Here is a 13,442-nt window from a genome sequence, read left to right on the forward strand (position 1 = left end):
GGACCTGAAAACAGAAGTGAGCTTTCCATAGCAAAGCTGCAATCATGGCTTTGGCTAGGATCAAAGCTCCGGTTGCACAAAGCACCTCAATGCCAGCACAGCCCTGACCTTCACTGCCAGCCCTGCTAAACTCTGCCAATGACATGGCTCTCTCTGAGCCCTCGGATTCAGGTCAGCAGCAAGGGGGCATGTAAGGATGAGGACTCAGAAGGGGAGATGGGGAGGAAGAGGCCATGGAAGGGGAGACGGGGAAGACAAGATTATGCAGCAGAGCCCGCCTGAGGAAGCCCTCCCAGATGCCTCAGGACCTGACAAGGTGCAAGACCCAGGCGTTGCCCCTTTCAAGCCTGTGGAGAGCTCTGGGGCACGGCCTGCTGGAGAGTATGAAGGAGGCGGCTCACCAGGCAATGTCTCCAAGGGAAAGATGGTGCATCAAGAGGAGTGCATATGCATTATGAGCACAAATGCAAAACAATGAACTACAACCTTTGACCCCTCAGTCTCACAGTGAGGGGGAAAGGACTCTCTGATTCAAGTTATGGCATGCCAACTTGAAGGATTTGGTATTAAATGGTACATATATATATAAATCATACATATATGAATAAATGTGCACACTGCACTTGTCCTCATCACAGAGAGAACAAAAAACATGAAACTTTGCTATGCACTGATTTTAATAATCAAGTCTGTTCTTCCTTTTAATAATCAAGTCTGTTCTTCCTTTTACCTTCAGCTGAAAAACCTACTGTGACTTCTCCAGCCTTCGTACTTTGTTAAATATTCTTTTCCAGTAAAGGTGAGCTTTGCAGAAGCCGTGACCTCTCCCAGTAACAGTTACCTACCTGCCTAAGCTCATGTGTGATCTCTCTTCTCACCAGTCAGGCACCATTAAGTCATCCGAGTGCAGTATTGCTCAAATTGTATGCACAATCACAAGGAGAACTTTTGCACAATTTATCAGAGCCAAGTCCATTATATGCAAACCTAAGTGGCTGCGGGCGAAATTAAACTTATCTCTCTTGATGGTATCCGTGTCCCTTCGCCTCATCTGCTCATTCAAGGACCACAAGAACTAATGTGGCTTTCATATCAAAATGAGTCCATATCACTGTGTAGCAGCAGCAGATATTCAACATGTTCATACATTTATGTGTTCTGCACTTCTTGGCCATCAAGTTAGGCTCTGTGAATTATTACTCGGAATCATTACATAGCAACTTCATCTCAAAAAATAATCTCAAGGTAATTAAAATGTGACATGCCACTGAAGTGCGGCACCCCTTTTACTTCAAGCCGGCTGAAATAACAGCTGTTATCTCTCTTAATATACATTTATCATTATTGCGATTAGTTCCTGAACATTTCACTAAAAAGTACTTACAAAATTCATTTTAATTCTCCTCCCCACTTTGCCCCCACCCAAAAACCTTCATATGCAAAAATCACAGAAGTACCCCTTGAGAATGGAGAGGCTTATTCTCGAAATCACACCAGCCTGGGGCACATTGTGTGAAATGTCACAGGTGGCACTGGAGGACCAACAATGAGGAACAGGAGATCACAGCACTATGATAGACCGAACGCTATGCAGTCTACCCTACAGTCACAGGCAGGAGTAGCCACCCTGAGATACACTCACACAATCTAGAATGCAGTGTGCTATAAATACACGCTATGAAGATCAAATAGCTCCAAATGTCAAAAGCCAGTCATTCATTGTAGGTGGCAACTATACTTTCACACCCTATGTCCAGCCAGCTGCAAGATTTCGGGAGCAGGCAAAACTCACCTACCAAGAGAACTTGCATGTGTGCAATTGAGACAGTCAATGTGCTGTAGTGGTACAATCCATGGAGGTAAAGGTAAAGGTACCCCTGACCATTTGGTCCAGTCGTGACCGACTCTGGGGTTGCACCGCTCATCTCGCTTTATTCAAAAGCATCACTTCTTCAGCGATCAGCCTTTTTTATGGTCCAGCTCTTACTTCCATACATCACTACTGGGAAAACCATAGCTTAAACTATACGGACCTTTGTCGGCAAGGTGATGTCTCTGCTTTTTAAGATGCTGTCTAGGTTTGTCATTGCTTTTCTCCCAAGAAGCAGGCGTCTTTTAATTTCGTGACTCCATAGTTAAAGGTAAAGGCACCCCTGATCATTAGGTCCAGTCGTGACTGGCTCTGGGGTTGCGGCGCTCATCTCGCTTTGTTGGCCGAGGGAGCCGGCGTACAGCTTCCAGGTCATGTGGCCAGCATGACTAAGCCGCTTCTGGTGAACCAGACCTGTGTTCAAATCCAGGCTCGCCCAAGAAGCACGCTGGATGCCAATGGGTCAGTCACAGCTCTCAGCCTAACCTAACTTCCCATATAGAAAGCGTGCCACCCAGTTAAATGTTCAAAATTGCCGGTCTCTTTAAGAGCCACAAATGGAAAGCTCTTCACAACGGAGAAAGGGAAATGGCAACAACTGACCCTTCAATGAAAAGCCACAACCGAGAAAGCAGACACTGAAAACTGATCCTTAACGCTTTTCCTTTTTCATAACCTTTTTGTGCCTTCCTCCTTAAATAATACACTGACTTTTCAGGAATCCAGTAGTGTTAAAAAAAACAAATTAAGCCATTAAATTTGTCTATTATGACTAAGCGCTGCTTTTAGCACATGCATTCAAGAAACGCACTCAAACTAGGCTGATCGAATTACTTGTCATCACACAGCCCTAGGAAAGAATGACAGATGTACTTTAAAGATTTTGTGCTTGTTAAATATTTCAGTATGTTTAAAGTTACTCAAATAACTGAAAGACGATGTTCGCAAGAAGCAGGCTAGAGATTTCTTTATTATGGTTGTAACTTAATTTCTGCCCAACTTGAGATCAATAGATGCGTCTTACATTGGCAAGCGCAATCGTAGGATAGAAATACTCTAGACTATGGGAGGAGGGGGCCTTCAAATATTTTGATAACTTGCAACGGCCTTGTTTAAGGACGCCTATGAATATCTCTTAAAAATGGGATACAGCTGTTCTCTGTATTACAAGATGAGACTAGCTTCGATCAAACTTCAGGGTGAGAGACAGATGTACCCACCAGTTACCCCTAACCCAATTCTGCCAGCATCACAGGCCCTTCCTAAGTACCATTTGTGGATATAGCTCAGTCGGTAGAGCAGGACACTCTTAATCTCAAGGTCGTGGGTTTGAGCCCCACACTGGGCATAAGATTCCTGCATTGCAAGGGGGTTGGACTAACTCAGGGGTGGCCAACTTCCAAGAGACTGCGATCTGCTTACAGAATTAAAAGCTGGCAGTGATCTACCCCTGTTTTATTGGGGTTCAGGTAAAAGTTCTTCAACTTTTTTTAGGGAGAGGGAAAGCCCCGTTTTATTGGGCTTCAGGACAAAGCTGTTGAGCTTTCTTAGGGAGGGGGAAATGCCTGTTTTTAGGGGGTTCGGGAAGCATAAGTTGCTTAGCTTTGGGAGGGACCAAAACCACGCAGGGATCGACCAGTAGATCGCGAGCGACCTGTTGGACATCCCTGGTCTAGAAGACCCTCATGTTCCTTTCTAACTCTACAATTCTATGATTCCAAACATACATTTGTCCCCTTTTCTGATGTGGGGATGAAACTGGTTTTTAAAAGTTTCAATACAGCTCTGGAAATGAGGAAGACAGTGGTATATTATGGGAATCAGCTAATTAGCACTATGAAAATCTAGGCAATTTCTAACGGGAAAATCTTCATCTACTGAGGGCACAGGAAGTCTGCTTCCACGGTAGTCCCACAGATCAAACTATGCGCATGCAACTTAACTTCCAGGTGCACATTCTGCTGAGTATCTTTTAAGGAACCTCACGGCTCCCAGAGTTAAAGAAGACATATCATCTACTAATGCCTAAGTTGCAAAGTCAGATCTCCAAAGTATGTCTTAAAGTGAAAGTACAGCAGAGAGCAAACCGTGTTTGCGTGCAACTGAAAAGGAAAGCAACAAGGGAGAAACTCAGTAGGGTGCTTAAAAACAAAAGCACCGTAAAAAAAAACCATCCCGCTCTTGCAAAAAGTCGAAAGAAGGCAAATGAATGATTGGAACCAGCTCTGCAAAAAGACTTCAGGGTTTACTAAAATAATTTCAGAGCTACATTTTGATTCTTATCTCTTATAGCCAGAAGTGTGCACATACCTGAAGAGCCTCCAATCAAGCCATGACCACCAGAGCCCGATTTCTGAGACCTCCCACTTGCTGAAGAAGGGTCCTTCATACGCTCTATGACATTTTCAGACAGCTGAGGAGACATTGGAGCAAAGAAAGACACAAAAACATCATAAGTTGGCTTATCAAAATATGTATTTCCCACACTGTCTTTGGTTCTAGCTCCAGGTATAATGTACTTTCTCAACCCCCCATTTTGTATTAGCTCTGAGCAGCAGAAAACACATTCTTTTAGGTATCAAAATCTGATAAACACTTTTTTTAAGCAACTAACAAGAATGCTTTGGCAGTCCTAGAAATACATTTGCCCCAGCCTATCTGAGCTAAAAACACCCTTAATAATAATAATAATAATAATTTATTATTTATACCCCGCCTATCTGGCTGGGTTTCCCCAGCCACTCTGGGCGGCTTCCAACAGAATATTAAAATACAATAATCTATTAAACATTAAAAGCTTCCCTAAACAGGGCTGCCTTCAGATGTCTTCTAAAAGTCTGGTAGTTGTTCTTCTCTTTGACATCTGGTGGGAGGGTGTTCCACAGGACGGGTGCCACTACCGAGATTGCCCTCTGCCTTGAATCTTCACTATGCAAAAAATACATCATCTTCATCAACATCATCAATTACATTTATATACCACCTTTTCTTCCAAGGAAGCTCAAGGTAGTATACAGGATTCTTCTCCTCCTCACCATTTTATCATCACAACAACTCTGTGATGTAGGTTAGGCTGAGTGCGAGATCATTGGCCCAAGGTCACCCAGGGAGCTTCATGGCTGAGTAGGCATTTGAACCCTGGTCTCTGACACTCTGACTACAGCATACTTTTGCAGCTACTACCTAGAGGCTACAATGCTAGAAAAACTTCAGCATAAGTAAATACATTATAAATCATTGGGGCTGCTATACAAGTGTGGTTAGAACTGGGATGCATGTGCCAAACTAAGGCAGAGAGTTCCACTGTGCTGCAGAAATATCAGTTTCATGGACTAACAGGATATATTAGCTTGCCTGTGCAGGCCATTAAGAATACATCTTTCCATAACCGTCATCTGATTTTAACTTTTTATATGGTGTTTTTTATATGGTTTTATGTTCTATTGTTGCAAACCGCTTTGGTATTTTTTTTTTAAAAAAACTAAATAGCGGTATACAAATATTTTCACAAACAAAAGGTAAATAAATAAATAAAGTAAATGTATGTGTAAATGTTAAATTCCCAAAGGCAAACATTAATGCACACTATCCCCTAGGCAAGGCTTCCTTGTCTGCTTGGTAAATTAACACGCTGCTGAAGCAATGGGTATCCGGGTGCTATCCAGTATCAACTCTACAGTTTCTTGAGGAAACAGGACTTCAAGCTGCGTTAGTGTCACAGGGACACAAGCGTGCCTGTTTACAGGTGAACGAACAAAGGGGGGAGGAGGAATACAAGAATAGTTGGCAGAGACTAACGGAAAGCAGGGGCCAGGAGAAGTGTGAGGAAATCAAAGAGACAGAAGGAACAAACTCTTCCTCGGGTGCCACCCCAATATTTCCCTGTTTCATCATTCGCCTTTCATTTTTCTTTTGAAGTGCTGTTGGTAAGAGCTTTTACATAAGCTTCAGAAACGATGACCCCCCCCCCAGGTTCTATGGCACAGAGAGGCCCTTCACTAGGTTTCTTTGAGGAAAGGATAGGCGTCGTTGAGACAAAAGGAAAATATGAGTACAGGGACATGACAAGGTAAGGAAACAAACACTGGAAGGTGGGCATTAGAAGCTCTAATACCAGGGTTCATTATTGTCAGTGTTTATTGAAAATATCTGTATCCCATGCTTCCACGAGATTGTTCTCTAAGGGGCCTCACAACAAACCATCCAAGATACAATCCATTACAATAAAGTACAGTGGTACCTCGTGTTACATACGCTTCAGGTTACATACGCTACAGGTTACAGACTCCGCTAACCCAGAAATATTACCTCAGGTTAAGAACTTTGCTTCAGGATAAGAACAAAAATCGTGCTCCAGCGGTGCAGCAGCAGCAGGAGGACCCATTAGCTAAAGTGGTGCTTCAGGTTAAGAACAGTTTCGTGTTAAGAACGGACCTCCGGAATGAATTAAGTACTTAACCCGAGGTACCACTGTAGATTAAAACTGCTCCAGCAGCCAGGAGGAGACAAATGGACAAAACACACACACACACACAAAATCCCACCCTCCTCAAACCATCACCTATGGTGCTTTACAACTCAAATTCAAACTCTGGCTAGGTGCCAGGGAGGAGTCATTTGGAACTGAGTAAAAATTACCCTACTGACAAGGATGCTGCTCTATCATAAGAACCTTTAGCTATTACAGTCGTAACTTGGAAGTCAAACGGAATCCGTTCTGAAAGTCCATTTGACTTTCAAAACGTTCGGAAACCAAAGCACAGTTTCTGATTGGCTGCAGGAAGCTCCTGCAGCCAATCGGAAGCCACGGAAGCCCTGCCTGACGTTCGGCTTCCAAAAAAGTTTGAAAACCAAAACACTCACTTCCGAGTTTCGATCATTCGGGAGCCGAAACGTACGAGTGTCAAGGCGTTCCGACAACCAAGGTATAACTGTACTTCCTAGCTTTGAAAATAGCCGTCCTCAAACCATATGTAGCCTGATCTGTTGCAAGCTCACTAAGAGAAGACCTGGTGCGTTCAGTATGGTTTACTATCAAGCAACCGTGTAGTCTTGCACAAACCCTTGTGCTTAATTAGAAAATAAACGAGTTCCAGGGCACTTGCCTCCAAGTAACAATGTGCCTGACTGCAGGCTTACCTTGCAATCCTATGCATGTTTACTCAGAAGTTCTCCCACTGCAATGAGTGGGCATTACACTTAGGTAAGTATGTACAGAATCACAGCCTTTGTTGAATGTTTATGCAGTTCAAGACTAGAAGATGTGTTCAGTCATTCCTTGCAGCAACATTAACACAAGCTAGAAACCTTTAAGTTTTCTTAATGCTATGTTTCTCAGCAAGACCTCACTAAGACCTGTGTTTCATCACAGACTGAATCATAAGCAGCACTGTATTGAAGAGGATCACACAAGAACAGCCAGACACCTGTTCAGCTCATCTCACGCCCACAAATTTCCCCGTTGCAAACCAGGCAAAATTTTCCCCTGCCGTGACAATGATAGAACATGCTTTTAAAAATATTTAAGTAATGAGAGAGTTGTGTACCCTGGAATAGAGCAGAAAGGGCAAGGTTAAAACAGAAAAACCAAGAAGGTTAAAGGAGAAGAAGAGAAAGCAGCAAGTCAGAGGAGCAGGACGGAAACCCTCTGCAGATTTGACGCCAAGGAGCAGAAATACTGAAATGTGATATCATCTATCCAACCCTGCCAGGCTATTCTGATGGATAACAGGGTCAGTGGTGTAAAAACCAAGCTAGGGAGACAAGGTGCCCATGTTGATAATCTCCTGGCATGGAAGGTATCAATCGCTACTAGTCATGATGGAATATGTTCTGCCTCCACCGTCAGAGGCAATATGCCTCTGAACATCTGTTCCTGGGAGTCACAAGCAGGTAAAATGTTGCACTCAGGTGCTGCTTTCGTGCTTCCCATAGACATCTGGTTGGCCACGGTGGGAAAAGGATGCTGGACAAGACTGGCCAATGGCCTGATACAGCAAGTCTTATGCTCACAGGTCTCCCACTAGAGTAACCAAGGCATTTTCTTTCCAGATTTGAGATTGGACAAGGAAATCACTACCATGCAGAAGTTAAAGCAGTTAAGTTGCTACCGCTACCCACTGGATCACCTGAATATGGGAGACCAGGTGGTCAAGTCTAGGAATCTAGCTTTATTAATTTTTTAAGCAGCAGTTTTACAAATAGCTTCTTCAAGGCAGTAGGGCAGAACTGCCCACTCTGAGAGTATTTTACCATAGCCTAGAATAACTGGCCAGTCTCTCTGAGCAGGCAAGAACCTAACAATGCCTGAGTGAATGTTTCCTTGGGCATCATAAACTGAAATTATCCATGTTGCCTAATGGCAAGATTTACCAATGAGCACTATGCACCTGGACTGCACGAGCTCAACATAAAATAAAGGTTCAGGCAAAAGGTCCACGTGCAGAGGAAAATATTTGGCCTGGCCTGTTCTTGCGCCTTGAAAAGCAGCTTGAACTGTAACAGCAGAAAACAGCATGCAAAACTTTTCAGGAGATTAATGTTATCACCTCCTGCAAGGAGCAGCTCGGACCTCGACTCACTCACCTGTGACCTAGCTCTATGGGTGGTGAAGCAATTGGGAGTGCTATCTACAGGCACTGGCCGTGGTTTCCTTCTGCACTATCCAAAAAGAGAGAGCAAGCAGAGGCAGTCACTGCAGGAGCCACTCACTTGCTCACATCTGTGATTTCTCTCTTAAAACTGTAGCAGTTGGTGCTGGTCCCATTCTGGCTGCCTAGAGAGGGCAAAGGAATGAGTGAACAGAGGGAGTGGCAGGATACCATTTCCTCAGATTACTCACTGAAGGTTTTCACTCTCCAGCACTGTGGTTGCGCAGTCTCTGGGCAATGCAGCTAGCCCAATTCAGACCACTGTGTCACCAATAAAAAGAGAATCTAAGTAAACAAGTGAGCTAGAAGTGGCAGAAATTGCTTCTTTCTACTGTCGCCTGGGCCTCTCATTGGCATAGTGCAGAGGTGAGAAACAGCCAGCTCGTGAGCCACACATGAAGAGGCATACAGCCTCCAACAATAGAGGCAGATAATATCCATCCCGGGACGTAGCCCTTGAAAGCTTTTTCATCCTCTGTGAATCTGTCCAACCCTCTTTCAAAGTCATCCAAGAGCCAGTGTGGTGTTGTGGGAGAGACCAGAACTGTGCACAGTACCCCAAAATGCAGTTGCACCACAGATTTGTGTTATGGCATTATCAGGATATTGGCGGTTTCATTTTCATGATAGTTATCTTCAAATATGAGGGGATGCCGCATGGAAGATGGAGCAAGCTTGTTTTCTGCTGCTACGGAAGCGAGGACCCAGACCAGTGGATTCAGATAATAATAATAATAATAATAATAATAATAATAATAATAATAATAATAATATTTTCTTATTTATAACCCGCCCATCTGGCTGGGCTTCCCCAGCCACTCTGGGCGGCTTCCAAAAAAATATTAAAATACAGTAATGCATCAAACATTAAAGGCTTCCCTAAACAGGGCTGCCTTCAGATGTCTTCTAAAAGTCTGGTAGTTGTTGTTCTCTTTGACATCTGTTGGGAGGGCGTTCCACAGGGCGGGGGCCACTACCGAGAAGGCCCTCTGCCTAGTTCCCTGTAGCTTGGCTTCTTGCAGTGAGGGAACCGTCAGAAGGCCCTCAGAGCTAGACCTAAGTGTCCGGGTAGAACGATGGGGGTGGAGACGCTCCTTCAGATATACTGGACTGAGGCCTTTTTGGGCTTTAAAGGTCAGCACCAACACTTTGAATTGTGCTCGGAAAGATGACAAGAAAGGAGATTCCAACTCAACATTAGGAAGAACTTTTGGGTGGCAAGAGCTGTTCAGCAGTGGAAAAGACTCCCGTGAGAGACTGCAAACTTTCTACACCTTGAGAGGTTTATAAAGCAACCGTCAGGTGGCCATCTGTCGCGGATGCTTTCATTAAGATTCCTGCATTGCAGGAGGTCAGAATGGATGACCCTCATGGTCCCTTCCCACTCTGCAATGGTACAGTCCCATGAGGCACCTCCAGGTGCCACCAGACAAAAAGGCCTCGTCAACTCAGAGGAACAGGAGCCCCAGACGAGTCATTACCTGTAACCATGCCTCTGCAACAGATAGATCCTGCCTCATTTGCACGCCACCTTTCCATAGCCATAAACCATGCTCGAGGCGGCTTAAAATAACTAAATAAAACTCGTGAGAAAGTACAGGGCCAGATGGGAAACTCCATCTTGCAAGACCAAAAGATAAGAGACGCACAAAGCACAGGGCGGAGCAATGGAGAATTTTTGAAACATCAATGGGATATTAGCTCCGCCCAAGCCATGATGGAGAACAGCAGCAACCAGGAACAGATAAGACATAACATTTTACAAGGGCACGAATAAACACCATGGACAGAATAACGGCCACACACAGGAAGAACAAGGATATAGTTTGAGTGTCTCACTTGTAGTTTTATAAATCATTTAATGTGCCAATACGAATGGAAGTCGTTAATACTGCAGTTGTTGTATAAGGGATTTGTTACCTTGACTAGAGTGTAATTGAAATTAGTAAGATTTTGGAACTTGGGAGTATAGAAAAATGCAACTACTATTTGTATCCTTTGAATAACTTTGTGTACATGATCAATTTTTTCTGTTTGTCTTTTTATGAATTTTGTTTTCTTTTTATATTTTTGCTCTTTTTGTAATACTTTTTCGAAGATGTGGGTGTAATGTTTAACGTTTGTTTTCGTTGCAATTTTTTCAATATGAAATAAAGATTATTTTTTTAAAAATATATATTTTGGAACATGGAAATAAACAAAATCACCAAGCCATCAATTCTAACATGCAGGGGCGGGGGGACCACCTAAATTATATAATTTGATGATGGATACTGAATGATGGACTGGACGCGGGTGGCGCTGCGGGTTAAACCACAGAGCCTAGGACTTGCCGATCAGAAGGTTGGCGGTTCGAATCCCCGCGACGGGGTGAGCTCCCGTTGCTCGGTCCCTGCTCCTGCCAACCTAGCAGTTCAAAAGCATGTCAAAGTGCAAGTAGATAAATAGGTACCACTCCAGTGGGAAGGTAAACGGTGTTTCCATGCGCTGCTCTTGTTCCCAGAAGCGGCTTAGTCATGCTGGCCACATGACCCGGAAGCTGTACGCGGCTCCCTCGGCCCATAGAGCGAGATGAGCGCCGCAACTCCAGAGTCGGCCACGACTGGACCTAATGGCCAGGGGTCCCTTTACCCTTTACTGAATGATGGGCATTGCTAATTGTATTGTAATATGGCATTGTTATAATGAGGCTATTATTGCAATTGAAAACTAATAAAAAAAAATTCACAAAAAATTAAGAGACGTAGTAAATGAGCAGCAGCAGCTGAGGAGGAGGTCAAGGCAGCAGCACGACAGCCCTGCAAGGTCGGCCTGTCCTCTTCCCTCCCTCCGTCCCTCTCTCTCTCTCACCCGGACGCCCTTCACCACCGTGATGTTGTCATTCTCGTCCGCCTCGAAGGTGACCCTCCGCGGGGCGCTGCCTCCGCCGCCCATCACCACCCGGCTGCGCACTCGAGCGCCGACTAGGCCGCAAAGAAGCAGAAGACGGGACAAGGTGCCCGAGGAGACCCGCGCCACGCCCACCGACGCGCGATTGGCCCGCCGCCCCTCCAGGCCCGCCCACCGCCCACAGCGCGCAGGGCTCCCGTTGGCTCAGGAGCTGGTTGCCCGGGGCAACAGCCCGCCCCGGCGTGTTGACCAGGCCGGGTGGAAAGTTTTTTCCGACTCGTGGGTTTCCCGACAGAACTTGTGGGAGCTGAGAAGGCGGCGAGACTTCAATTCCCAGGATGCCCTGGGGCAAAGGGGCGTGTTCGCAAGGCAGGCTGGGTAAAAGGGAGTCGGCCTGAGAGTCAGGCCGCAAATCAGTCCTGGGAGTCAGGCCGCAAATCACGCGCGGGAGCCGCAATGCATTGTGGGCTGTGTAGTTCAAGCCTTCAGATGTAGCTGCTGTTTTTATTTGCTCTTTTATTCTACATCCTTAACTGAATTTTAATAGTGGCAAAGCAGGTTGCGGGGGGAGAAGGAATTAAATAGGAAACGGTTTGAAGCTGTCAGTAAACTGTCAACAAGGAAGCATGGCACAGCTAATGCAGTTTACTAGTGAAATTTTAGAATCACAGAATCCTAGAGTTGGAAGAGACCCCAAGGGCCATCGAGTCCAACCCCCTGCCAAGCAGGAAACACCATCAGAGCACTCCTGACATATGGTTGTCAAGGGTTACACTAAGCTACCACCCCAGCAGGTACGCTGCCTTCCCTGTTCTGTGCAGGAACAAGGCTGAGGGCATATTGACAAGGGCAAAAAATGGAAGTGTGGGTGTGAAGTAATAGCACATGAAACAACCACGCATTGGAAGGAAGGAAGGAAGGAAGGAAGGAAGGAAGGAAGGAAGGAAGCAAGCAAGCAAGCAAGCAAGCAAGCAAGCAAGCAAGCAAGCCTTGGCACGACTGTATTGCAAAACGATTCCCACCCAGCCTGCACACACGTAGCCCCAGTATTACAGAGAGACCTGTCGTCAGCATAGACGCAAGGGAGTCTCTTCTTGGCATCCGGAGCAAATTGATGCATGAAGCAGAAAAGCAGGCATGCCATGATGTTAAGCACCAAGGCACCAGGTGGAGAAGATAAGGTTCAACAGGAGCTCGAGGGGGAAAACCTATTAGCAGTGGATTGTGGCATTGTGTCTCCCTCATTTGCCACAAACAGAAACCAACTTTTGATTGAGTATGAGGCCATTTCCCCCCGCGATGCACCTCGTTGGGATTTAAAGGCTATGTGGAAACAGTTCGTCAAAAGAGCAGTTGGTTTATGTATTGAAAACACCAAGGTTTGTGGCGGGGTGGTAATTTAGGTTCAGATTAAGCCTCTTGAAGAGAAAAGTCATAGCCAAAAGGCAAAGACACACACCGAAAGCCCTCTAAACAACCAGCCAGTTTCTGGAGAAATTCCAGCTCACCTCATTAGGAAAGTGGTGTTTATTTGGTTTGGGTTTTTTTAGGGTTCAATCTCCAGTAAAAAACAACAACTAAGCAGCAGCTGAATGGAAAGACTTGTTTTTCTGAGACCCTGAGGAGGGTCTGAAGGCAGACATTCCTGAGTGAAATGGGACAATTAGACCCACCTGCTGTAAGGCAACTTCCTCTGTGCCTATATTTTGATGTTTTCCTCAGGTAAGTTCAAGTTTGCTTTTCAATTATAATCCCGTGCCTCGAGATGGCAAAGCCTCATCCCACCAAACAATATCGGGAACCTATTGTAGAAAGATATTTCTCTCCAGCTGCCAGTTTAAATGCTGAGTGGCCTCGGCTAATTGGACCTTTATTAGAGTTTTTACCTGCCATTCACCGGAAAGTCCCAGGGCAGGCTACAACAATGTAAAAACACAATCCTTTATTACTTTGGGGGGCTCCTTGGCAATCTAGAAAATCACCGGAAGAATATGAACGCACACTTGACACGACGCGGAATGGAGTGGAACTTC

General features: G+C 45.1%; 1 protein-coding gene across 1 annotated transcript in view; it reads right to left on the bottom strand.

Moving 5' to 3' along the window:
- The window catches only part of CHCHD3 (coiled-coil-helix-coiled-coil-helix domain containing 3), a 220,210-nt gene extending 208,695 nt beyond the window's left edge, over nucleotides 1–11,515 (bottom strand). Inside the window, exons 1-2 of the mRNA XM_081927466.1 lie at nucleotides 11,371–11,515; nucleotides 4,181–4,283 (exon numbers count right to left, since the gene is read on the bottom strand). Coding sequence (XP_081783592.1) covers nucleotides 4,181–4,283; nucleotides 11,371–11,454 — 187 coding nt within the window. The 5' untranslated portion in view covers nucleotides 11,455–11,515. The remainder of the gene's footprint in view (nucleotides 1–4,180; nucleotides 4,284–11,370) is intronic.
- Nucleotides 11,516–13,442: the final 1,927 nt, after the last annotated feature.

Source organism: Podarcis melisellensis (assembly GCF_964234715.1).
Source record: "Podarcis melisellensis genome assembly, chromosome: 10".
NCBI classification, from domain to species: domain Eukaryota; kingdom Metazoa; phylum Chordata; class Lepidosauria; order Squamata; family Lacertidae; genus Podarcis; species Podarcis melisellensis.